Raw genomic sequence first — 27,878 nt, forward strand, 5'->3', positions numbered from 1 at the left:
CTGCCTACAAGTGCAGTTCTTTGAAAATTGGAGGTGATAAATTCTTGCAAGTAATTATTTTTTATTTTAGCAATTACTATTTGAAATATTTCATAAATGTGTTGGGGAGAGCATTAAATTTTCATAGATGCGACTGCAGGCCAAGAGTAGAACAATTACTTCACAGCAAGGTATGCCCACCTGAACCTAAAACTCATCACTCATTTATGGAATATTAATGCCATGAGTTTGTTAATGCACGCAGTGCGGCTGTGGAGCTGATTTGGAGTCTGGGGACATTTCTCAAGGGTTCTTCTGTTTATTAAACACACATTACCTCTAGCATTGCATTCCATTTTCTTCTGAGAGGGAAGATTACGTAGTCAAATTTTACTTTAATCAGTGACGCTCACAGCGATTTGATAGAGGATAGAAATAGAAATGGCCATTTCATACGTTTGTTGGCAATAATTTAATTTTTAAGCTCGTGCATCACCAAGGCTGGTTTTGCACCCGATGCATATGTTGAGCTCCCGAAACACTAGGATGCCCACACCAAATTAAACCCCCTATCCCCCCTGCCTCTGGCACCAACTTGTGGCTCAATGCAGGAACGGAAACTGGGGCAGACTGCTGGATATATATATATAATAACTTCATATATATATATATATATATATGAAGTTGTATGTATGCACTGAGTACGAGCAGCTTTCAGTTTCACTGTACATGTATAGTGACCTAATAAATGGCATATCATATATCATATATATATATATATATATATATATATATATATATATATATAATTGACTCATTACAAAAAAGGAAAAGCACGGAAATCTCCATTGAACCAGATCTGTGACTGGTATTGTTCTTAAATGGGACAAGGAGTATCAGAATGTAATTTTAAAATTAAAGTACAATCATGCCACCAACCTTTCCAAGGAATTCAGCTGTGGGTCCCTGGCACTGAAAAGACTTGGGGAACTCCCTAAAGATCATCCTAAAATAATCTATCCCATAAAAGGTTACAATAGGGAATGTTGCATGAATATTCTTGCCTTCATTATTCTTTTAGCAGTGGTACAAAAATATTCATTTGCTAGAATCCCAATATTCCAGCTAGAGATTCTTCACTAAGAAATAACCAATTATTTTCCAAAGTTACTGATTAAAATCAGTGACGGTAATTGATTTTTTAATGGGAAATAATGTGGTTAATCAAAATTATATCCATCTTTATAATAAAGCACATGCAAATATTGAAAACAATCTAGTTCAGGAAATAGAGAGCAGCTCACGCCTTCTGCAATTCGCACATTCAACCGAGCTGCAGAAACAGCTAGTCTTAAATTCTTCATGTTCTTGGGTAGACGAAGAAAATCGTGACACCCCATGCTGCTGGAATACCAGCTGAGATGACCCATGTGAGCAAAATATGTTGAATATCTAAAGTGGAAGTGAAGTTGTATTATGTAAAGCACCAGGTGAATTCAACAGTGTATTCAATGAAAGACCTTCAAAAGCTAACTTAGTTCCTTGGAAATACCTTTGATGTGCCCATTTAGGATAAACTTCCTTCCTCTGTGCCTCCTTCCTCCTCCCAATGCATTCATTTCAATAAGGCAGGAAAATCGCAGGCAAATAATTAAAAAAATCTTTCCTGTCTCAGTATTACAGCCACCAAATAGATTTGCATTGCATTATGATGTTAGAAATAGAACAGCAAATTTACACGCTTCAAGGGCACATGAAGCATTAATGAGATAATGATCAGATAATTTGTTTGAATTATGTTCTTTTAAGGAATATATGTTGGTCTATGAACCTAGTAGAAGTCCCATGCTTAAATTGCTAAAAGGGATCTTTTACAACTATCTGAAGGATAACCAGGCCCTCGGTTTACAATGCATACCAGAAACAGTACCACTGATATTACAGAACTCATTCACTACTGTATTGGAGTGTGAGGCTGGATTATAGACTCAGGTCTCAGACCTACAAGTGCTTGACTCAGCGATGAGAGTACTAACATTAAGCCATGGTTGACACTAAAGGTGTTCGTGTTACTAAATAACCATGACAAGGTTGGATTTTCCTTTGTATAAAATAAACTGTGATTTGCTGCAGTTAGTTATTCTTAATGCTGTAAATTGAAATAGATTTACTGCTTCTATGATTAAGGATGGGATATATACAGTGATCAACTTTAATGTAGCCTTTCCTTGTTTGTAATCGATTCTGTTTGAAATACATTAAATATTTCATTCTATTTCCCATTTAATATTTTTTTTACCCAGATTCAGACTGGTTTTAATTAAATCATATGTAAAGTGAAATTGTTAAAGTAAGAAATTAAGTTAAATTAAATTGAATTGAGGTTTATTTTATTTTGTTCCCCTAAGGGTTTAATCCTGGAAGATATCCTGGTGATGCTCTGCTTTCTATTTGATCTGCTTTATACCAATTCACTTGCATTGATTCTATTGCCTAAAGTCTTTATGATAATTTCAAACATGTTCTGTTGCTCTGGACCCATGAACTTATATTTTAAAATGTATGATGTACACTATGACTCTCCTTCATTCATTCTGTGCAGGGGGAAATTGCAGAATGACCATTTTAATCCACTGGGACCTTTAGAAATCTCCTTCAATGCTCCATCCCCTCTTTAGCATCACCCAATATTTGGCTTGCTACACTGTATTATAATTATGAACTATGTGTAAGGTTTTGAAGGATCTTATTTTATGAACATGTTTACAAATGGTACCTGGAACATATGTAGCACAGAGACTTGCACTTGATCCAACCAGTGTATGCAGAAGAAGAAGCAGGGACTCGACCCAAAACATCACCTATTCTTTTTCTCCAGAGATGCTGTCTGAGCTGTTGAGTTACTCCAGATTGTTGTGTCTATCTTCGGTTTAAACTAGCATCTACAGTTCCTTCCCCCACATTTTGTGTGCAGTAGTTATGCTACACTCTCATTTTCCTCGTCCGGATTAACAAGCACCCCTCAGCTCTTCATCCTTTTCCCTCAAGGAAAGAGATTTGGCCCACATGGGATAACTGCCTTTCCAATTAATTACAAGAAATGTGGAGGCCATCTAGAAAATTCCTTAAATGATAGACTGGAAACCTTTAGAGGGATATGGTCCAAAGGCAGGCAAATGGGATTAGTGTAGATAGGCATTTTGATCAGCATAGGTGAGTTGGGCCCAAGGGACTGTTTCCTTACCATATAATTCTGTGAATCTATGAAGCATGATCTTAAGCACATTTACTTAGGGGGAAACATGGAGCTTTTGAATACATAAGTATTAACCAATAATAGGCAATAATGAATGAGAAGTCACAGCATAGTGCAATGGACATTTCAGCTAATTTCAAATCCAGCTCAGTTTGGTGAGATGAAAGCCCCTTGATGTTGCTGACTGAAAATCTGCTTCAACCAATTTCTAGTGGACCCAGTGCATTTAACGGATACTAATTAGCTACAAATGGGCATATTGAGAGAGGAAACAATATGGCTGCAGGTATTGTTCAGCTGAGGCAGAACATATGTTATGGGGGTGTAATTGGGGGTGGGGGGGATACAGATATCTAACAAGACTTGTGAGTGCGTGTTGCTGAATAGAGGAATGCAAGAAACAAGTCCCACATTTGTGATCATAATTTATAAGAAAAGCAAATGAGATAAATGTCACAAAAGACACAAGGGACTGCAATCAACGATTCAATGATTCAGTGCAGGTGCTGGAATCTTGATCAAAACACAAAGTATGGAGGAACTCAGTGGGTCAGGTAGCATCTGGCGAGGGAATGGACGTGTGATTCAGGTCAAAACCCTTCTTCAGAGATAGAAATGAATACTTGAATGCATGTTTTTAAGTTTTTGTACTTATGACATAGAGCAAGCAATTACATTAATCATGAAATTATACAACCCATTCAGCAGGAAACCATGATCCAAATGAGTGGGGCATATTGTTCTTTAAAGTCTGAAGAAGGGTCTTGTTTTCTATGTTTTCCAGAGATGCTGTCTGACTTGCTGAGATCGTATCATATGTCTTTTTGTGCTTCGAAATTATGGCCCTATTTGCCCAGTCATATTTCATCCCAACTTTCTTTTGACTGGGAAAATTGAATTTTAGAATTAGCTCTATATGTATGAGAATGCAGTGGAAGTCCTCTTGTACACTGATGTTAATATCACCCTAGAATCTGGTTGATCCTCATTCTTTTCCTTACATTCCTCCTTTATAAACACTTCACCTCTTTTCTTCTAAATGAGGTCCAAAGTAGGATTCCAACCCAAAACCTCACCTATTCCTTTTTTTCCAGAGATACTGCCTGTCCCACTGAGTTACTCCAGAATATTGTGTATGTCTTCCCTTCTAGATAATGTGCCTTTGTCTCAATAACTTCCATGTGGTAAAGTATTCCATGTTCTAATAATAGTTGAAATAAAAATGGACATTCCGCAGTGCCTAACTTTGCTGAACTTTTCATATTTTTAACTTTTATTAGACCCCTATGCGTATTAGGCTTAATTAGGCTTAAAATCATGGCATGATTACAAGGATTGATAGAAACCAGCTTTTGTCTCAGAGCAAAGGCCTACATTAAGTAAGAATGATGGATCAGATGTGGTTTTGATGTGGGTATTTTGAATCTAAATGTTGACCCTGATCTAAATGGAGAAAGATTGCAGATGATCAAAGACAGAGAAATTTCGGTGTTCTTGTGCACAAGTTGCAAAACATTAGCAGCAGGTGCACCACGGAAGGCAAAGGGCATTTTGACCTTTCTATTGGGCATTGGAGGCACTTATAGAGGATGTACTGTAGATTTGCCGCTGAATAAAACAGGAAATGGAAGACTATGGGGAACTGGCATTGAAGAGGAGATGAAGCATGGGGCAAATTAACCAAGATTGTATTGAAGACACAGGGGACAGCAGATGCTGGTTTACAAAAAAAGATGCAAGGTACTTTGTAACACAGCAGGTCAGGCAGCATCTCCAGAGGACATGAATTGGCAGTGTTTTGGCTTGAGACCTTTCTTCACTCTGTGTCCAAACCAGAGACGTCACCTATTCATGTCTTCTTGACCCACTGAGTTACTCCAGCAATTTGTGTCTATGATCACATTGAATGATGGGACAATCTTGATGGGCTGAGTGGTTTTCTCCATCATCCATTTATGTTCTTAGGTTCATACGTTTTTATTTTGTGAGTAATGTCATTAGCCACTGAAATGCAGAGATACCAGTATAATAACTTTATCCAAGGAAGAAATAAACAAAGAACATGTTTGCAACATACTCTTTATAAAGGGATGCTTTGGTTTCAATCATACATTGTTTCCGCTCCTCTTCAATTACATTTTGCTTGCTACACAGTGCGTTGGTTGTTGTGAGGTCAACCATGAACCCTGCCCTGCCTTGCCTCTCCTTCACTGGCAGATGTGCCAATAAATGTGCAATGCTGGGGATTTTGTATGTGCCACTCAGTAACAGCCTGGATCGATTTGGTAAAAGGCAACCTGCACCCAGTTGAGATAATACCATATTTCAACATGAACACAGTGTGGGGAGTTTACAAAATTAGTGCATCCTGGATCAACTGTGCTTTTATCATCTTTTATGGAGATAATGCTGGAAATGTCCAGCAAGTCGGTCTGTCTGGAAGTGGGTAAGATAAGGTCCTTGTCCTTCAGCAATGCTTCATTAGGAGACTTCCTTTCCGATGAGCCCTGACGCAGGTAACGTTAAAAGATCTTGTCTGTCTCCAGATCCTGACAATCTGCAAATACCTATATTTTTTCTGCATTTCTGGCTATTTTCCAGAATTTGTGTATTTGTAGGAATTTGGAGCAACCCTCATTTTAACTTAGTCGATTTCAAAGGGGAGTAAAACTGGGCAGGGTGTGGACCAAGCTGAACTTGGCTTGATTAGGTTCATATCCACGGGAATGTGCATTTTTATTTAGTGATGGCGATGTGCAGTACTTAAAGCGATTGTGATAAAATCAAATCTGGTACAGACTGTCGGGGAAAAAATGGTAGTTGATGGGATATTATCAGCCATTCGGACATCTCATCTGGAGTGCTCAGCTGCAGAGGCCTTATTTGTGGAACTTAAAGACCATTTGTACCCCCTGCAAAACTCGATCCTTCACATGCCTGTTAATTGGGATCTTTGTTTATTGTTTGTCATGTTGATTCGCTGTGATTATGCCAAAGCTGTTTTCCAAGGAGCCAAACAGACTGCTATTAAGTAACAAACTGCAGCACCTCTGATACCCATTGGGAACATTTTACAGCTGAAACACAAAGGGTCCACTGGAGGCTAATTAATCAGTAATCATTAAACATTTTGTGCTGTTAGGCAGGTAGTAGCCAAGATATAAGGAGAATTGATGCCCCTTAAAATTCTTGACGCTTGATGTTAATCAAGGTGTTTTTTCCTCTCTCTCTCTCTCTCTCCCTCTCTCTCTACGGCCTCTCATCACAGCTGATGATTGAACAGTTCAGCTGTCAAGAATTACCTTTGATGGACTGTGGCATTACCATAAAGAGGCAGGCTGGCTGTTTGCATGCGCATTGATCTGCTCCAGTTTTACTCGGCTCCTGCTCCATCTCTGGCACAGCCTGGCTCCTGCTCGATATGCAGAATATTTCTGGATGAAGCAAGCAGTTCTGTCACTGAGCTGATGGTGCTCAGTGACTCTTGCAGCTCTCCGCTGGTCTGTACTGCAGGAGCCTGACACCCTGACCACTGAGGCATAGAAAACAGAGAATTGGAACTCTGATCCTGTCAGGCCTTGGCACATCCCCCTGAGAACGAGGAGGGGGAACGAAGGGAATCACATTGTGAAGTGTCGGCTTGCTTCAAATCATTTGAGCAGGAGTGCAGCCTGATGTTTAAATTTCCCATTGCCTGCTGATTAATATGCACGGCCACACAAATTGCTATCACCTCATTTTCACGGCTAAGGGGTTGGGGAAAATGGCTGCACTTCTGTCAGCACTGAAGTGTAAGGCAAAGTTTAGGGAACAAAGGAGGAAGACTTGGTTAAATTAGAAGAGAAAACAGTAAATATTTTAATGAAGTCATTAAGCCATGCAAGGAATTGATTTTTAATGGTTTAGCCAGTTATTGTATTTACTTAGCTTATGCTATCATGTTTATATTAATTAGTTTGTGGGGGAATGGAACAGGCTATTTGCATTGGGTTAATGTCCAGAATGCATGAAATAAAACTGGTGATAATCATCATGTGCCCTCGTATCTTGATTATCTAATGTCTTAACTGTGATGGGAAAAAGCAATGTGGATGAAATAGATTAATAAAACAGAGGTAGAAAAATGTCCTGGAGATGATCTACCAAACAACTAATTAGTGAAGCTATTTGGAGTATTAGCAGATTGAATATTAGTGAAGCTAGTTAGTTGATTGTGTTAATAAATTTCAACTTATTTTCCAGCATATTTCTTGTATCAGTGAATCCAGATGTTACATGAAATATAGCAAAATCAATGAAAGGCTCCCAGAAAATTAAGAAACATTAATTGCATGATGTGACTAGAGGTAGATAGATTATTAATGATGGTTTGGTTATAATGTTAAACTACTTCTTCACTGTATTTTTCAATTGCAAGTGAAGCTAGACTAATTATCTTAATAATCTTCACATCATCTCACCCTCTTTGTTCTCTCTGTCGTTTTAGGAGGTGATTTTTCTGGAAGCCCATATTCCCATCCGCAGTATACAACTTATAATGACTCCTGGAGATTTCCCAATGCTGGATTATTAAGTAAGAGTCTTTGCAAATTATACATTTTGAAATATGAATTATCTTATTTCGTGATAAAGATCTTTGAGAAATTGCAATTAATTTTACATGCTAGAATTACTTGACTTCTGCAGTAGTCTGAAATGGTATTGGTTTATTATTTTTACTTGAGACAAGATACTGTGAAAAATGTTGTTTTGAATGCTATTTAAGCAAATTATACCACCCATTAAGTGGAGTACAGAATATAGTGGAGTACAGAATATAGTGTTACAGCTACAGACATAGTATAGATTCAAAAAAGCAAAGGTTGCACCGAGGGAGATTGGAAGATTGGCAATTCATCCCTTGCACATGAGAGGTTTGTTCCAGAACCTGATAACAGCATGGAAGAACCTGGTCTTGAATCTGGTGGTACAGGTACATGCTTTCAGGTTTTTGTATCTTCTGCCCAATGGTGCATCTGTAGAAATTGGTACGAGCTATTGGAGACGAATTTAATTTCATAGCCTTCTGAGGAAGTAGAAAGGGGAGCAAACTTGAAGGGCCAAGTAGCCGATTAGACTTCAAACGGTAAGAAAACAATACAAATATAATCCTTGGTGTGCTTTCTGGATCATAGACGATATTCAGGTGAGAAATTCCAGTTTGATGAGGAAGATACTATGATGACGGTTGATTGTGTTCATATAATTTTTTTTCTTAGCCATCCTCTGCAGAACGCAAAGTACTTTCCAAGGATCTTTTTGTTTTTCATTAGTGGAATGAGTATCACTTGCTGCCTTCTCAATTCACTTGTGATTAATGCAATCCCACGCCGTTGTTCGGTAGATCTCCAGAACTTTGATTCAGTAACGCTGTTTTATATTTGGCCGCGAGACGATGTGAAAGACGATGTGTCCTGGAATTGATTCCCTTTCTCCCTGTTCTTCCCACTTCAGTGAGCTATCTGTAGGAGTGGCCACCACAAGCTCTTTGGGCATCATTCCCCCATCCTAACATTCACTAGCACATCAAAACATAAGAATCTAACACGGCATAAAACTTAAAGTACTGTACTAACTCTGTGGGTTCAGCAGCATCTCTGGAGGTGATGGATAGGTCACGTTTTAGGTCGGGATCATGAGAACTTCTTCAACGCAGGCATACTTTGCGCTCCATACAATGGAGCAGATGTAGCAATAAGTTCAATAGTCAATCAATAGTCAATAGTCAATAGTCAATTTAATTGTCATTTGGACCCCTGGAGGTCCAAACGAAATGCCGTTTCTGCAGCCATACATTACACACAAATAGACCCCAGACACAACATAATTTACATTTTACATAAACATCCATCACATCGCTGTGATGGAAGGCCAAAAAAAAACTTATCTCTCCACTGCACTCTCCCCCCCCCCTCCCATGTCAAAGTCAAAGCCCCCGGCTGGCGATGGCGATTGTCCCGCGGCCATTAAAGCCACGCCGGGTGGTGCGAGGTCGCACACCGGGTCTTGGTGTTAGAGCCCCCGGTGTGCGCTCGCAGAGTCCCGCGGCCATTCCAAGCCGCGCGGGGCAGTGATGTAGGCCCCGCTCCAGGAGCTCTTCGACCCCGCAACTCGGGCGGGAGAAGTCACCGTTGCGAGAGCCCTGACAAGCGGTCTCCCTCCAGGGACCCGCGGGCTCCCGGTGCCGCCGTCCGCAGACCCGCAGTAGCAGCCTCCACATCAGCAGCAGCAGCGGCAGCAGCAGCAGCAGCGCTCCACCACCGCTCCACCCGCTCTGGGCTCGGCCAGCTCCGCGACGGTGAGGTGAGTCGGCACCAGAGTCCCCGGCTTCTTCTGTTGGAGGCCGCTCCTCGTTGCAGCCCCAATGACAACTGAGACCCGACAAGAAAAGGTCGGGTCTCCAGTGCAGGGAGAGATTTAAAAGTTCCCCCCCTCCCTCCCACCCCCCCCCCCCCCCCCACACACACACACCCCAACAAAAAATAACAAAAACTACATATAAACATAGACAAAATATAATAAAAACGCGGACAGGCTGCAGAGGCCGCTGCTGACCAGAGTCGCGCCGCCTACCGTCTCTTGGTAGTTACTTGGCTCTTCAAGCCTACTCGTTTATTAGAAAGGTCACAGTATATTTGCTATCTCCATTCTCTCTGCATTCTTGGTTCCCTTATTTTCAAAAAATAAATATTTCAATAACTTTTTTAAATTATCAACAATTCTACGTTCTAGGGAATTCCAAAGGTTCAGAAACTTCTGAATGAAGGAACTTTCTCATCACCACCAAAAATGGTTGATCTATGTCATCTTGTTCTCTATTCCCCAGCCAAACCCCCCAACATCCTCCAGATGCCTCTTTCCTAATTCCTAAAAAACAGGGCTTTGTGGCGAAATAATAATAACCAGCTTTTTCACCACACAGTGGGTTCAATGGATTGATCAATACATTAGCTCATTATATAGTTCAAGTAGTTTATCAATAAAAAAAGTTGATGACATAGGAAGTATAATCGATTTTAACCAATAATCTGTGATATTTTTAAGGCATAGGTACAGCCACCTGCAATGCATGCAATCTACTACAAATTTGATAGGAATTTAGTACATAATATAATCTAATATGAAATCTTATATTACAAAGTATAACATTACATGTTCAAATCATATAATTGCATCGTATTTACACTGTATCATAATATATTTATATATTTTGTTTATCAGTGTTCGTTGGGCTTTGTCTGGGTTTTGTCAGTAATGATAGCCCCCTTTTTAAACACAGATTTTTAATTAAATTCTGATTTGCTAAGGTGTAATCGAATTCTTTTCACCATCGAGCTGCACGGCGACTCCTCACCTCAAATTCACTGAAGGCTGTCATGTACAAGTGATTTTGCTTGGCATGATGTTTGTGGCAGAATTATCCAGTAATTGAGTACAGCTTATTGTAGTTATATTTTGGTTCTATTTTATCCTATTTGCAATTTGAGTTGTTTAGACTAATGGATGGCACCAAAGTGCACTCAGAATAGGCCGGAAGCAAACTGAAAGGATAAATGATGGAAGGTGCAGAAATCTCCATGGGAAATTTGAGAAACATTGCTTCATACTTTGGTAATCTGCATCTATACATTTATGTGCTCAACTGAGCCAGTAGGTGTAAACAAGATATAAGGTTATCACATACACTAAGACATATTATAAAATTACCTGTGTAATTGAATATAATGCATGCAGAATATTATAAATTAAAAAATCTGTAAATCTGGTAAATAATACAAAAGAATCAAACACCATGGTGAATGATGGCAACGTTTATTAAGAAATTGCACTGCATGGCAAATGCTGTGAGATGAAATCATGTAACTGGAGGACTGATGTGGCTAGTCTACAGTGGCAAGGGTATTGTGAAATACCCGCTTAAAGATGATTAAAGATGGCAGTAAATATCCCCTTGTGTCCTTGCCACTAATGCCCACATCCTAAAAATCATTTATTTTTAAATATTGGATAGAGATGGGTTGTAGCATGATGTGATTTATAGCATCCCATAGGTACCCACCCACCTGCCCTCTTTTTGATTTATCTCCATGTCTTATCATCAGTGATCCTTTACACTGAGGATGTGTTCCCTGGCATGTTAGAAACATAGAAACATAGAAATTAGGTGCAGTAGTAGGCCATTCGGCCCTTCGAGCCTGCACCACCATTCAATATGATCATGGCTGATCATCCAACTCAGTATCCCGTACCTGCCTTCTCTCCATACCCTCTGATCCCCTTAGCCACAAGAGCCACATCTAACTCCCTCTTAAATATAGCCAATGAACTGGCCTCAACTACCCTCTGTGGCAGAGAGTTCCAGGGATTCACCACTCTCTGTGTGAAAAAAATTTTCTCGTCTCGGTTTTAAAGGATTTCCCCCTTATTCTTATTCTTAAGCTGTGACCCCTTGTCCTGGACTTCCCCAACATCGGGAACAATCTTCCTACATCTAGTCTGTCCAACCCCTTAAGAATTTTGTAAGTTTCTATAAGATCCCCTCTCAATCTCCTAAATTCTAGAGAGTATAAACCAAGTCTATCCAATCTTTCTTCATAAGACAGTCCTGACATCCTAGGAATCAGTCTGGTGAACCTTCTCTGCACTCCCTCTATGGCAATAATGTCCTTCCTCAGATTTGGAGACCAAAACTGTACGCAATACTCCAGGTGTGGTCTCACCAAGACCCTGTACAACTGCAGTAGAACCTCCCTGCTCCTATACTCAAATCCTTTTGCTATGAATGCTAACATACCATTCGCTTTCTTCACTGCCTGCTGCACCTGCATGCCTACTTTCAATGACTGGTGTACCATGACACCCAGGTCTCGCTGCATCTCCCTTTTCCTAATCGGCCACCATTTAGATAATAGTCTGCTTTCCTGTTTTTTCCACCAAAATGGATAACCTCACATTTATCCACATTATACTGCATGTGCCAAACATTTGCCCACTCACCCAGCCTATCCAAGTCACCTTGCAGTCTCCTAGCATCCTCCTCACAGCTAACACTGCCCCCCAGCTTAATGTCATCCGCAAACTTGGAGATATTGCCTTCAATTCCCTCATCCAGATCATTAATATATATTGTAAATAGCTGGGGTCCCAGCACTGAGCCTTGCGGTACCCCACTAGCCACTGCCCGCCATTGTGAAAAGGACCCGTTTACTCCTACTCTTTGCTTCCTGTTTGCCAGCCAGTTCTCTATCTCAATCAATACTGAACCCCCAATGCCATGTGCTGTAAGTTTGTATACTAATCTCTTATGTGGGACCTTGTCGAAAGCCTTCTGGAAGTCCAGATACACCACATCCACTGGTTCTCCCCTATCCACGCTATTAGTTACATCCTCGAAAAATTCTATAAGATTCGTCAGACATGATTTACCTTTCGTAAATCCATGCTGACTTTGTCCAATGATTTCACCACTTTCCAAATGTGCTGCTATCCCATCTTTAATAACTGACTCTAACAGTTTCCACACTACCGATGTTGGACTAACTGGTCTATAATTCCCCGTTTTCTCTCTCCCTCCCTTCTTAAAAAGTGGGGTTACGTTTGCTACCTGCCAATCCTCAGGAACTACTCCAGAATCTAAAGAGTTTTGAAAGATTATTACTAATCCATCCACTATTTCTGGAGCTACTTCCTTAAGTACACTGGGATGCAGCCTATCTGGCCCTGGGGATTTATCGGCCTTTAATCCATTCAATTTACCCAACACCACTTCCCGACTAACCTGGATTTCACACAATTCCTCCAACTCCTTTGACCCGCGGTCCCCTGCTATTTCCGGCAGATTATTTATGTCTTCCTTAGTGAAGACGGAACCAAAGTAGTTATTCAATTGGTCTGCCATATCCTTGTTCCCCATGATCAACTCACCTGTTTCTGACTGTAAGGGACCTACATTTGTTTTAACTAATCTCTTTCTTTTCACATATCATTAAAAGCTTTTGCAGTCAGTTTTTATGTTCCCTGCCAGTTTTCTTTCATAATCTATTTTTCCTTTCCTAATTAAGCTCTTTGTCCTCCTCTGCTGGTCTCTGAATTTCTCCCAGTCCTCTGGTATGCTGCTTTTTCTGGCTAATTTGTACGCATCATCCTTCGCTTTGATACTATCCCTGATTTCCCTTGTTATCCACGGATGCGCTACCTTCCCTGATTTATTCTTTTGCCAAACTGGGAAGAACACTTTTTGTAGTTCATCCATGCAGTCTTTAAATGTCTTCCATTGCATATCCACCGTCAACCCTTTTAGAATTAATTGCCAGTCAATCTTGGCCAATTCACGTCTCATACCCTCAAAGTTACCTTTCTTTAAGTTCAGAACCATTGTTTCTGAATTAACAATGTCACTCTCCATCCTAATGAAGAACTCAACCATATTATGGTCACTCTTGCCCAAGGGGGCACGTACAACAAGATTGCTAACTAACCCTTCCTCATTACTCAATACCCAGTCTAAAATAGCCTGCTCTCTCGTTGGTTCCTCTACATGTTGATTTAGATAATATCTCGCATACATTCCGAGAAATCCTCTTCCTCAGCACCCCTGCCAATTTGATTCACCCAATCTATATGTAGATTGAAGTCGCCCATTATAACTGTTTTGCCTTTGTCGCACGCATTTTTAATTTCCTGTTTGATACCATCTCCAACTTCACTACTACTATTGGGTGGCCTGTACACAACACCCACCAGCGTTTTCTGCCCCTTAGTGTTTCGCAGCTCTACCCATACCGATTCCACATCCTCCAAACTAATGTCCTTCCTTTCCATTGCGTTAATCTGCTCTCTAACCAGCAACGCTTCCCCACCTCCTTTTCCTTTCTGTCTATCCCTCCTGAATATTGAATATCCCTGGATGTTCAGCTCCCAGCCTTGGTCACCCTGGAGCCATGTCTCCGTGATCCCAACTATATCATAATCATTAATGGCTATCTGCATGTTCAACTCATCCACCTTATTATGAATACTCCTTGCATTGAGACACAAAGCCTTCAGGCTTGTTTTTACAACGCTCTTACCCCTTGTACAATTATGTTGAAAAGTGGCCCTTTTTGATTTTTGCCCTGGTTTTGTCAGCCTGCCATTTTTACTTTTCACCTTGCTACCTATTGCTTCTACCCTCATTTTACACCCCACTGCCTCTCTGCTCTTGTACCCATCCCCCTGCCACATTACTTTAAATCCTCCCCGACAGCACTAGCAAACACTCCCCCAAGGACATTGGTTCCATTCCAGCCCAGGTGCAGACCGACCTGTTTGTACTGGTCCCACCTCCCCCAGAACTGGTTCCAATGCCCTAAAAATTTGAATCCCTCCCCCTTGCACCATTTTTCAAGCCACGTATTCATCTGCAATATCCTCCTATTTCTACTCTGACTGGCCCGTGGTACTGGTAGTAATCCAGAGATTATTACCTTTGAGGTCCTACTTTTAAATTTATCTCCTAGCTCCCTAAATTCATCCTGTAGGACCTCATCCCTTTTTTTACCTATATCGTTGGTGCCAATATGCACCACAACAGCTGGCTGTTCACCCTCCCCCTCCAGAATGTTCTGCAGCCGTTCAGTGACATCCCTGACCCTTGCACCAGGGATGCAACATACCATCCTGGAGTCTCGTTTGCGGCCGCAGAAACGCCTATCTATTCCCCTTACAATTGAATCCCCTATCACTATTGCCCTTCCACTCTACCCCCCCCCCCCCCCCCCCCACCTCCTATGCCACAGAGCCATCCATGGTGCCATGAACTTGGCTGCTGCTGCATTCCCCTGATGAGCCATCTCCCTCAACAGTATCCAAAATGGTATACCTGTTTAGGAGGGAGATGACCGCAGGGGACTCCTGCACTACCTGCCTACTGCTTTGCTGGCTATTGGCCACCCGTTCCCTTTCTGTCCTCTTGTTCTTAATTTCTCATGTTAAAAATGTTAAAGTATTTTTTGACGTGAGTTTTGATCTCTGCTATTGGACAATCGGTGCACTTCAAATTGAACAGTTATTTAAATTGTACAATCAGATCTTTTTCACCTAATAAAAGGATGCAATATCTAAAAGTAACAAATGCAAGTAGTCCTAAGATTTGCCTGTGTTATGGGAGTGAGGGGCACAGGAATGGGTGGGGGTTGGGCGGCCTTGTTATTTATGTTAGTCTTATACTATTTCACAATCGATTTGGGTAGCACCATGATACTGCAGTAGAGCTGCTGCCTCACAGCACCAGAGATCCAGGTTTGATCCTTGCTATGAGTGCTGTCTGTACAAAGTTTGTACATTCTCCCTGTGACTGCACATGTTTTCACTGGGTGCTCCGGTTTCCACCCAAATTCCAAAGACATGGAGGTTTGTAGGTTAATTGGCGTCTGTAAATTGCCCCTAGTGTGTACGATGTGAAAGTGGGATAACATAGAACTAGTGTATGGGTGATTGATGGTTGGCGTGGATGCGGTGGGCCAAAGGACCTGTATCTAAGATCACATATATTACCCGTTATTTACTCCAAACACCTATTATTATAAAATTGATTCATTTTATTCTGCATGTTTATTATCAGTATCGATTTTAGCATTCTGTCTATGCGATTCTCACACACATCATTCATGCATTTATGACTGACATATGTTCTTTATTTTTCCAATATTATACCTGTTAATAACATTTGACCAAAGTCTATTGCAGGGCATTTTCTTTGACTGCCTACCTTTCACTTCATGGATTACTTTAAAATCCCAGTTAAGAAACAAAAGAATAATTTTCCCTTACAATAATAATTCACATTTATAATTTCCAATGCAACATGACACAAACGATGTGTCCAATTCTATTTTTGCCCCTTATAGCATGGCTGCCCCATGAGGTCTCAGGTGATGTATAGCTTTTCCAGCTGTGGCTGCCCACTTCAGTGACAAATGATAAGGAGTTGAGTTGTGAATTTCTTGGTGTGCACCGAGGATGTGTAGATGGTGCAGATATTGATAAGACTGTAAATTCAAATAGAATGCTAAAAGCTAGATATGAATGAACAAGGGGGAAGAAAGTTCAAATTGATACTTTAAAAGAACACTAAATGCAAGTAACAAAATCTAATGAAGAAAAATGATCCAATTTCATGCTCTTTGAATGTGATAACTCCTGTGCCATTTTAGCTCATTACTTTTAACTTGACATAGATCAAGATGAATTTCTTTTGATGCATTGTTCCTATCTTCTCACTGACAACGATATGTCTGTACTGCAGAATTTAACTCGAGCTGACAGAATCCCTACTCTAATACACCCAACTACTTAAGCATTTATATTTTACAAGGGTATGGGGTCCTTGCATGTGATTGTTTGCCCCATGACTGTTAAACAATTAGGTAATTTTCTGGGCTGAGTTCATGCTGCTGATATGTACAGTGCTTGATAAAAAAGGCTTTGACCATTAGGGTTTCTGAAATGATATGAGAATGATGGATGTGTTATGAAATGCATGCTAACCCATTTATTTTAAGGTAAATGCTGATCGACTCAAAACCAGTCCCACCAAATATTTGTGGATACAATTTTCCCTTCTGCTTGCAAATTGTATTCTGAATGCCAACCCAACTTAAAAGGACTGGACAGTTGGAAACCTCCATGAGGAACAAAGAGTGGTTCTCAGTTCAGCTGCATGCCTTCACGTTATGGTTGTGCCTGAAAATCACAAGGTGGCAGATAGAATGGACAAAAGCCTCTGTGGCCTGGACTATAGATTTAGCAAAAATAATTCAAATCCCACCATAGCGTCTGGGGAGTTTTATTTAATTACAGCACTTGCAAAAGTGACCGTGAGTTTGTTGAATTGGTTTAAAAAATATACCTGGTTCGCTAATGCCCTTTGGGAAAACTAGTTGAACCAAAATGACCTGTAGGTAGGTGGCTGCAGTCCCACCGACAAGGTTAAATCTAACATGCCGTCGAAGATGACCTAACAAGCTGTTTAGTACATGACCAGGGTAGACAATAAATGCTAAACCTCGCCAATGACATACTGTAAATAAACATTTTTTTTAAGTTTGTATAGCATGTGATTTGTTCAGATCAAACCTTCAACTGCACATTCTTAAATAAACAAGTAATGTGTCCAAGAAAGGGATCTACGAAATGTTGTCCTGTGCCATAAAATGACCGCAAGTTAATTTGGATTCGGGATTAATACAACCAGCAGTGATCTATTACCAAATAGCATAGGGCTATAATTAAGCCACTGTCCTCAATCCCCTCTTTGAATTCCATTCCCAGCCAACGATATTGTCTCTTGCTAGACATTTCCTGAAGCTGATCCAAGCTTCATTTCTTTTTTCCCTGAGCTGAGGATGTAATCCCATTGGCTCTACATTATTTTGTCCATCTTCTCCCATGGATTAGCCTACCTGCTGTTTAAAATCTCAACCATTCTCTTATTCCTCACATCCTCCCTCAACTAGATCAACCTTTGGTCCCTTGGTGAATCATCATGTTCCATAGCTGAACTGCACTCATTGTGTGTTGCTGTCTTAATATTATTCCCCTTAGTTATCAGATATTAATGAGGGGGAAGGAAATATCTGAAAGGAAAGGGAATTCTGAATTGCATCAATCCGTTATGAAACAAATTCAATGTGAATGACTAGCACAGAAATCCTGTCATGCTTCACATTGTTCCCGATCAAGTTAAGCAGGATTTCAGGATCCAGGGTGCTGCCTGACAATGCTCATCATGTGTTTTGCACACCATCGGAGCTTTGTGCCAAACTGCAAAGTCAGCTACTGTAAGCATCATGCAGTATTATCAGGGCATGGCGTGCCATTAACTGGGATTAAATACTGGGGAGATCTGCAGTGATTAGCTTTTGAAGATGCAACATGTCTGGCAGAACACTGAGGCAACTGCAGTCGGAGCATTCCTCTCTGTGACAAGAGAAATAAGGCCTTATAGAGATGATGGTAATCTGAAGAGATGGGGGATAGCAGTTATGTACAATCTTTCTGCAAAGTTAGTACTCTCCGAAATAACTTTACTTCCTTTTGACTTCCTGAATTTTTGTCCATTTGGCTTCAGATGTACTTATTCACGTGAAATCATTACCTAGGTGTTGAGCTGTCCAGCACTATCTTGTCTTTCCTTATCACCATGCCAATTTCCCAGTCCATGAATATCATATTGGAGCCACGATAGAAAAATAGCTGTATACGAGTTCTTTGGTTAGAGCTAGTCATAGAGTCATACATCACAGAAACTGGACCTTCGGGCCAACTTGCCCATGCCAACCTAGACCACATCTATGCTAGCCCTACCTACACACATTTGGCCCATATCCCTCAAAACCTTTCCTTTCCATGTGCCTGTCCACGTCCTTTAAATGCTGTTATAGTAACTGCCACAACTACCTAGTCTGGCAACTCGTTCCGTGTGCCCACCACCATTTGAGTGAAAATGATGGCCCTCAGGTTTGTATTAAATCTTGCTACTCTCACACATGGACACTTTATTTATGACCCTCCTACCCTGGGTAAAAGACTCTCTGCATTGACCCTATCTATTCCCCTCATGATTTTATACAACTCTATCACCCCTCGACCTCCTGCACTACAAGTAGTAAAGTCCTAACCTGCCCAACATCTCCCTATCAATCCCTCAAGCTAAATGACATCTTTCCTATAGCACGGTGACCAAAACAGAACACAGTGCTCCAAACGTTCCTTACCAATGTCTTGTACAACTGTACATAGCGTCCCAACCTCTGTACTCAATACGCTGAATGATGAAGGCCATTGTACCAAAAGCCTACTTTAACACCTTATCTACCTGCGATGCCACTTCAAGAGCACGCAGAACCACAACACTCCCCAAGGCTCCACCATTCACTGTGAAAGTCCTGCCCTGGTTTGACTTACCAAAATGTAGCATCTTGCACTTACCAGCATTCAACTACATTAGCCATGCTTCAGCCCATTTGTCCAACTGATCAAGAGTCTGTTGTGAATTTTGATAAATATCTTCACTATCTACAAGACCACCCATTTTAGTGTCAACTGCAAATTCACTCATCATGCCTTGTACATTCACATTGAAATTATTGACTTAAACCAAAAACAACACCAATACCCGAGTCGCACACCACTCATCACAAACCTCCTGTCTGAAACCCTTCCATCATCACCCTCTGCTTCCTTCCATGAAGCCAATTCTGTTTGCAGTTTGGTAGCTCTGCCTGAATCACATGTAATCTAATCTTCCAAATCGACCTATCATGTGGAACCTTATCAATGGTCTTGCTCAAGTCCATATAGACAAAGACTATGGCCTTACCTGTGTTAACCTTTTTGGTTACCTCTTCAAAAAACGTAATTAAATTCGTAAGACATGATCTCCCACATACAAAATCATGTTGACTATCCCTAATCTGCCCCTGTCTATCCAAATGCTTATACATCTTATTCCTCAGAATCTTCTCCAGTAATTTACCTACCACAGATGCTAGGCTCATTGGTCTATGGTTCCCAGGCTTTTCCTTGCTGTCCTTCTTAAATATACGCACAACATTAGCCACCAGTCCTCCAACACCTCCCCCATCCTTGATAATTCTTATATCTCAGTCAGATCTCCTGAAGGAGAGTGTTTGTTCACATGATCTTGGCTGATCCTGCAAAGTATTACCAGGCCCTGTGATGGTCATTCATCTGTCAGATACACTGTTCTTGAAGGTGTGAGATATGCCAGTTTGAAAGAGAGAGTCAGATCAAACTGATTGTTAAATGGTGATGATACTATGGAATTATCCATTGGTGGCTCATTGCCAGGTGAAAATGTGTTCTGGTGGTGAGAATTAATTTGTTTGCTTCTCCCTATTCCAAAGAGACCTGAAATGTGTGATGTTGTGGTGAGAATGCATATGATTGTTAATGAAGAGGATGTGCAGCCCTATGCTGGGGTATGTGGTCACGTGTTAGTAGTGTGGTCTGGAAACGTGTGATACTTATTCCGTCAATTTGCTTTCTGAGATATTATTTTTAGATACAGTCTGATTTAGTAGTTTATACACACTGAAACGTTCTATAACCTTGGAGAGCAGCATCACCAATTAACAGATCAGCCAATTAACAGAGTCATTGCTGCCATTCTGACTGATGCACCATGCCCAGTAAATATGATTCACTGTGTGCGATGAATATATCTGCGATACTGTCTGCGGGTAAAAGTAAAATTTTGGTTAGATTTACAAACGCACTCCTTGGGACAGATCCTGCACTCTGATTCAATAGAACATTCTTGATGTTTAAATGCAGAAGTTAGAACAGTTTGGTGGTTAAAGCTGCTCTCCCTCGTCTTCTACAGAAATAAACCTTTCAGGTTTTGATCTCAACGATTTACTATTGTTTCTATTTTTGACATAAATACAATAATACATCAACCACCATAAATGTATTACAAATGTCCTGGCTGCTACAGCCCACTAAGGTGCAGATAGTTCCATGCTTCATTGAAACATTTACGATAAAGTGTTCAACCCCCCAAAAAAATGAAAGAGCATTATTGAATGTTGTTACATTGAATAGTTCTCGGTTCAAATTATACTCACAGGATTGATGTTTTCTTAAACTGATGGGCTAAGAAAAAACTGAATTTATTTAGTGTGTTTTGTGTGTTCAGGAGCCCCAAAGCACTTCACAGCCAAAGTACACATTTTTAAATGTAATCCCTGATGTACTGTAAACATGTTGGCTCTGAGGTTTGTATTATAACATGGACTGGTAGGATGCTAATTTAAACTATGGTACTCCACCCTTTCTATTTTTTTTTGTTTCAATATTCTTTTAATTTATTCATGTAACTTCCTCTCTCTGTTCCGATTTTAGTTTCTTGTGAATTCTCTTTAGTTTCTTTGAATTATCCCCCACCTGTACATCATGCCCTTTCATTGTCATGTGCTATTTATTCCTGCTCTTAAATCCTGCCTGTTAAAGAGACATTCTGTCAGTAACTCTATAAACTTAGGTAGTTCTCCAATGCCCTGTTCCATTCCTTGTGTCATTATTAACACCTTCTTCAGCAACTCAATGGGCAATTATTTTGAGCTGAATGGTGCAGGTACAAATTTAGCTAATGGTCCATGTTTTCTGATAATATGTTTTGTGGCAATAAAATCTGACCTAGTATGTTTGCATTGTGAGTTAAATGTTGGCCAGAACATTTGGAGAACTCCCTGTTCTCTTTAGTGCCTAAGGGCATTTTAATTCTCCGGAATTGTTAAATGTTCTGTATCCTAAGTTAATAATAATGCTATTTTAGAGTCCATGGATTTCCATGCTGTCCATTCATCATGTGGTTCGATGACAGATAAAAATCTCCCTGTGTTGTAAAGGTCCAATGCAAAATGGGTTTAGATTGTGAATAGAATCCCAGCTGAGCAAAGTCTTACTGATGCAGACATGTTTACAGTTCAGGTCAACCCATCAATCTTACCAGGAAAGATCACAATGATACCTAGGTATGTGGAGAGGCAATTTGATAGTTTTTTTTTAAATATCAATGTACATTCTTACAACAATAATTAAACCAAATTAAGTAAATATATCAAAGCATTTCAGCGTGAGTAGGCATTATATTTGATATGCTTTTCATCTTGACAGGGAAGTGTGCTTTTCTGATGCAATCTACCCTGTGCTGCTTTTCCACAACTTATCACCTGACCTTCTCACACTCCCCTCTGTTTTCAACCAAAGCATGACAACATATTTCTTGGGGAAAAGTGTAGAGAGATAGCTTAAAAGGTTCATCATGGGGTCGATACAGATAAAGGGATGGTTTATGTATCTTCTCTGAATATTTAAGATACAGGATGTCTTCTAAAATAAAATAGATTCACGCTACGGTCCAGAATGGAATCAAAATATTGGCAGACGGTGCATGAAACATTCATTAATATAAAATCAGGGACTGTTTACATGGCCATGAATTTCCATCACGTACATTCCCTTGGATTACCTTGGAATGGATAAACAGTGTTCGTTGCAGAGTGCATCCTTTCTGGCCATATTTGTTGTTATGTGTTTGCAGTGAAATGAGAAATGCTGCATTCATGGGGGGGGGGGGGGATGTCAAGAGCCATGAATTTCATTTATCCTTGAGCGTATATTCCAATGGATTTTGCTTGAATCACTTGAAACGATCTTGGACATGGCACCTTGGTGGCCAATTTCAAAAGTTGAAGTGGTTCGAGAAATGCTGATTGGGGGGGATGTCAAATTTACTTGCTTGATCTTACAGAATGTTATTTGCTTCATTTTGAGTTCAATCACGCAATTCATATAAATCTGCTGAGACACCAGGGTCCAATTCAAAATAGGGAAGGGGTTCGTAAATGATTGAGATTAGGGAATGGTGCAGGTACAAATTTAGCTAATGGTCCATGTTTTCTGATAATATGTTTTGTGGCAATAAAATCTGACCTAGTATGTTTGCATTGTGAGTTAAATGTTGGCCAGAACATTTGGAGAACTCCCTGTTCTCTTTAGTGCCTAAGGGCATTTTAATTCTCCGGAATTGTTAAATGTTCTGCATCCTAAGTTAATAATAATGCTATTTTAGAGTCCATGGATTTCCATACTGTCCATTCATCATGTGGTTCGATGACAGATAAAAGTCTCCCTTTGTTGTAAAGGTCCAATGCAAAATGGGTTTAGATTGTGAATAGAATCCCAGCTGAGCAAAGTCTTACTGATGCAGACATGTTTACAGTTCAGGTCAACCCATCAATCTTACCAGGAAAGATCACAATGATACCTAGGTATGTGGAGAGGCAATTTGATAGTTTTTTTTTTAATATCAATGTACATTCTTACAACAATAATTAAACCAAATTAAGTAAATATATCAAAGCATTTCAGCGTGAGTAGGCATTATATTTGATATGCTTTTCATCTTGACAGGGAAGTATGCTTTTCTGATGCAATCTACCCTGTGCTGCTTTTCCACAACTTATCACCTGACCTTCTCACACTCCCCTCTGTTTTCACCCAAAGCATGACAACAATATTTCTTGGGAAAAGTGTAGAGAGATAGCTTAAAAGAAATTGTGTGCACATCAGAACTGCTGGAGAATTGTGTTCTGCAAAACTCTAGGTGAAAGCATTGAAGGATTTTGAATGATGCATTATATATCTTGTGTTTTCTGGTACGCTGTTTGTAATGAAGGAGACTTTATTATATTTGTAATTAAAATCCATGTAGTATACTGGTTTATGTATCGTGCTGAATATTTTATACAATGTCTTCTATAAATAAAATAGATTCACGCTACGGGTCCACAATGGACTCAAAATTGGCAATGAGACTCTCAATATTGCTGTCCATTTTGAAATGACTATCCCAGTGAACACGGTTTCCTCCAGGTGCTCCGGTTTCTTCCCACATCCCAAAGATATGTGGACTTGTAGATTAATTGATCTATGTAAATTGCCCCCAGTAGTAAGGGAGGGGATTAGAGAGTGGGATAACATTGAACTAGTGTTAGCGGTGCTATATGGTCCGCGGGGACTCAGTGGGCCGATGGGTCTGTTTACATGCTCCAAAAGTAATCTAATCTAAGCAGGAGTTCAGACTACCTTGCAACTTGATTGATGTCATTAAGCATACTGTTGCAAGGAGTGAGAGTGGGGGTCATGCAATTATGCCCTTGCAGTGCATGAGGTTGTGTGCATTCATTAATATAAAATCAGGGACCAAGTGCCATGAATTTCCATCAGCGTACATTCCAATGGATGTGCTTGAATGGAGAAACAGTTCTTTGAGAGTGCATCCTTTCTGGCCATATTTGTTGTTGTGGTTGAGAAATGCTGTATGGGGGGGGATGTCAATTATTTACTTGCTTATCCTTGAACGATATTATTTGCATTTTCAGCTTCAATCACTTAATTAATATATAAAAATGAGACACCAGTGGTCAATTCAAAAGGGAAGTGGTTCGTAAATGATTGAGATTAGGAGCATCTGTCAAGATTTCCTTACTGAGCTACATAATGTGAAGTGCATTCCCTCTGTTTAATATTGCAAGCTTTCTAAATCTGCTGTTGTTCTCTCCCAGGTTCCCCCTATTATTACAGCAGCGCAGCCCGTGGGTCAGCTCCTTCTGCCGCCACTGCAGCCTACGACCGCCACTAGCCAGGCTGGGGGGATGCGCAGGCTGCAGGTAGTGAAGAAATTGTGCACTTACAACACATATCAATCAGGTCTGAGACAACAGGAAATGTGTGATGCTGAGAAGGTCAGATGTGAACTTCCTGCAGGATAATCAAACTCCCTCTCGGAACGACTGCTGCCAAACGCTTGCTGTTTTCACTGCGGAGCAACAGAAACTGCTGACCTTGGACCCAACCTGATAATTATACAGGCAACCGACAGAGACCATCCACTTATTATTGAAGAAAGGCTGTTCATTTTTGTTTAAATATTTAAAAATATGGTTTTATTAGGAGGTTGATATTTTATTCTATATAATTATTTTTCTGGGAAATAATTTCAAAACGCGAGGCAGCAAGGGCCTGCCTATATTTAAAACCATGACCTTGATTACTGAATCACTGCACTTGAATATTTGCAGAGTGTTATTGGCAAGGGATAAAGGTATCTGTACATTAATGACACACTGCATCTTATCGCAAGACCCTCCACCTTAATCCTTCATGTACGAGAACAAACTATACTTAAGGAATAGCTTCATTAAAATTCTTAGGTTTTCTCAAATAGTTTAAAAGATTCAGAATATTGCACTTACTTTCAGACTATGAATTAGAGTTTATCAAAATAATAGTTGACAATGATTATTAAAAAAAAAAATGATTATTGTAGTATTTTTGTGACGGGATTTTCTAAATTACGAGGAGGTCCTACACAGAGGGTCATATGGGAACTGAATCAGAGCAGATCTTGCACTGCTAGTAACAGGTACACAGGAGAACAGGAATATTGAAGAGGTTCTGAAATGCCCCCAACATGCTGAAAAACAGATAGGACCATATAATTCAGCTGAACCCTTGAGCTTGGTGTAATGAGGGAGGTCTGGCTGTATTGCAAAACTACCTTTAAATGTGTAAGTTCTCATATCTAACAGCATGTGTGATGACAGCAAACCTGATACAAGAACTGCTGTAAACTCCTGTAGACTGGGAAATTGGATCCCAAGATGGCAGCAGAATTTCAGTCCCATGGCCTAGAGGGAAAGCCAAGAAATCAGCGTTGTGAATGGGAAGGAGTGAGGTGGGTGGAACTGCAACTGGAACGAGAGGCTAGCATGACTCAAAGGAGTCTCAAGGCTTCTAAGTGGGGTATAGAAAATATTTCCTGCTCTTAACAGCTCCACAAACCCCTCTAAAGGTTGCCCTCCTCTGGTCTCTCCTCAGCAAGGATGTATCCATCAGCTGGTGTTGCCTTTCAGAGCCGATGATGGCCCTCCAGCCACCACCTCACCTCACCCCCATCCCACTGAAATTGCAGGCCACTTCCCTTCCCTCCTCCTTGGAGCATCACTGTTTGCCCAACACTCAGTTCTAGATTAGTAGAAATGTATTCAAGTGTAATATTGAGAAGACAAAAGCTGATTCCAATCAGTATCTCTGAGCCACTTCTCACTCAATGGCAACAATCTGAGGCTAAACCTGCCTTGCATTGTTGTTAGCACATATGACCCAAGGATTGAGAACTTCCTTGCCAACAAAAGGAGAACCTATTTCCTCTTCTATAACACTGTGTGACTTTTCCTTGCCTTACTGTTACTGAAACTCTCGTCAATTCCTTGGTCTCCCCTGAACTTGACTGTTCCAGTGCATGTCTGACCAGCATTCAATTTTCTATCCTTTGTAAATTTGTCATCCAAAACTCATCCCCATATGTAGACGGGTCCTGTCCTGAAATGTCACCTATTCCATGTTTTCCAGGGATGCTGCCTGACACACTGAGTTACTCCAATGCTTTGTGTTTTTTAATTCTCAAGTAACTCCTCTGCTACTAAATTTGGCAGTATCTTTTCTTGGAAAAAGATAGATGCAAAGTATTCATTTAATTCTTGTGCCATGATTTCTGTCTCCATATATAAATCTTTCTTTTGGTTTTGATCAGCCCTCTCACTCCTCTTGCCGCTCGTTTGCTATCTGTATCCCAATACAAGGCTTTGAGATTCCACTTGATGTTGACATTTCAGCTACTTTCACATTCTGTCTTTGCCTCTCGTTTCTTTGTCCATTCCCCCAATAAACTTTCTTTAATTGGCCTTTTTGTTGCTTATATTATTAACCTACTAACAGCTACGCTACTTCATTTCACTCTTTAGCTTTTTGAGCATGCGGTGAGCTTTAGCTTTTGTCCTATTCAAAATGTACATAGAGTGCACCAAACCATCTCCTCTTTGTTTAAAACTTTGACATTGGTTTACTCTGGGAATGTCTGTTTTCAACCCTAAAACACCTCACATTCAAATTTATATAGAAAGTATTGATGTAGCAGATTCAAGAAATGTAGCCAGTCATTCTTGACTGAATTCTTCCATACCAAATCCACAATGCTGATCTGATTCATTAGTTAATCACATCAGTACCATGTTATGTTCAACACACACAGCATGTGATGGAAATAGCAATTATATTGAACAAAACCTGCAGAGTTCACGAGGATAAACACATCCTTTCCCTCCACTGTATTTTATAGTTTGGAACAGCTTGGGGGGAAATCAGGAAATATTTGCAATGGTTTGAAATCTGCTTGTGCTGAGTTGAATCATTCAAGCAAATTAAGTAGAAATGTAGAAATGAAGAGGAAAAAAAAGATCGTCCAAACCATCAGCCATGGTCATATGGAATGGCGGTGTAGGCTCGAAGGGCCCAATGGCCTACTCCTGCATCTATTTTCTATGTTTCTATCATGCCTTCACCAAAAATAGCTTAATCTAGTGAAGCTTAGATACAGAAAAAGCCAAAGTGCTGGCGTAACTCAATGGGTCAGGCAGCATTTCTGGGAACATGGGTAGGTGAAGTTTTGGGTCGGTTCCTTCTTCAGACTGGGAGACAGAACCTCCCTTTCTCCACCACCAGCCTGATAATCTGGGAGCAGCAAATAAAGATAAACAGAGAAAAGGAATTGGGTGAAAGAATCTTGAACTCCCAACTATTGGAGAATAGTTCAGAAGAACACAACACTCATGCTCATGTTCCCTATGTGATCTCTGGTAGTTCCCTAATTTCAAGTAACCCCTACTTCCCCCGCCTTAGTGGTCCTGCCTGTTCCACTGTTCGCATCCATATATCCCTTTGTTATCACCTCTTCCACAGCCAACAATGGACCATCATCAATGGACAATGTTGAAGGATCTTTCCTTCATCATCAGTGCCGGCTCTGATTTGTTCAGAACCTTTTCAGACTCTCAGCCTGAAGAAGGGTTTCGGCCCGAAACGTCACCTATTCCTTTTCTCCGGAGATGCTGCCTGACTTGCTGTTACTCCAGCTTTTGGTGTCCACCTTGGTAGAAATATTGATAATTTTACTCCAAACTGATGAACTCCAGCT

The 27,878-nt window shown here is 40.4% G+C and overlaps 1 protein-coding gene across 2 annotated transcripts in view; it reads left to right on the forward strand.

The window, feature by feature from the left end:
• The window catches only part of pax5 (paired box 5), a 241,329-nt gene extending 213,663 nt beyond the window's left edge, over positions 1 to 27,666 (forward strand). For both annotated transcript variants that reach the window (XM_055632720.1, XM_055632719.1), the window contains 2 exons: positions 7,722 to 7,808; positions 24,409 to 27,666. In XM_055632720.1, coding sequence (XP_055488695.1) covers positions 7,722 to 7,808; positions 24,409 to 24,485 — 164 coding nt within the window. In that variant the 3' untranslated portion in view covers positions 24,486 to 27,666. The remainder of the gene's footprint in view (positions 1 to 7,721; positions 7,809 to 24,408) is intronic.
• Positions 27,667 to 27,878: the final 212 nt, after the last annotated feature.

This window comes from Leucoraja erinacea, chromosome 3, assembly GCF_028641065.1.
Source record: "Leucoraja erinacea ecotype New England chromosome 3, Leri_hhj_1, whole genome shotgun sequence".
NCBI classification, from domain to species: domain Eukaryota; kingdom Metazoa; phylum Chordata; class Chondrichthyes; order Rajiformes; family Rajidae; genus Leucoraja; species Leucoraja erinaceus.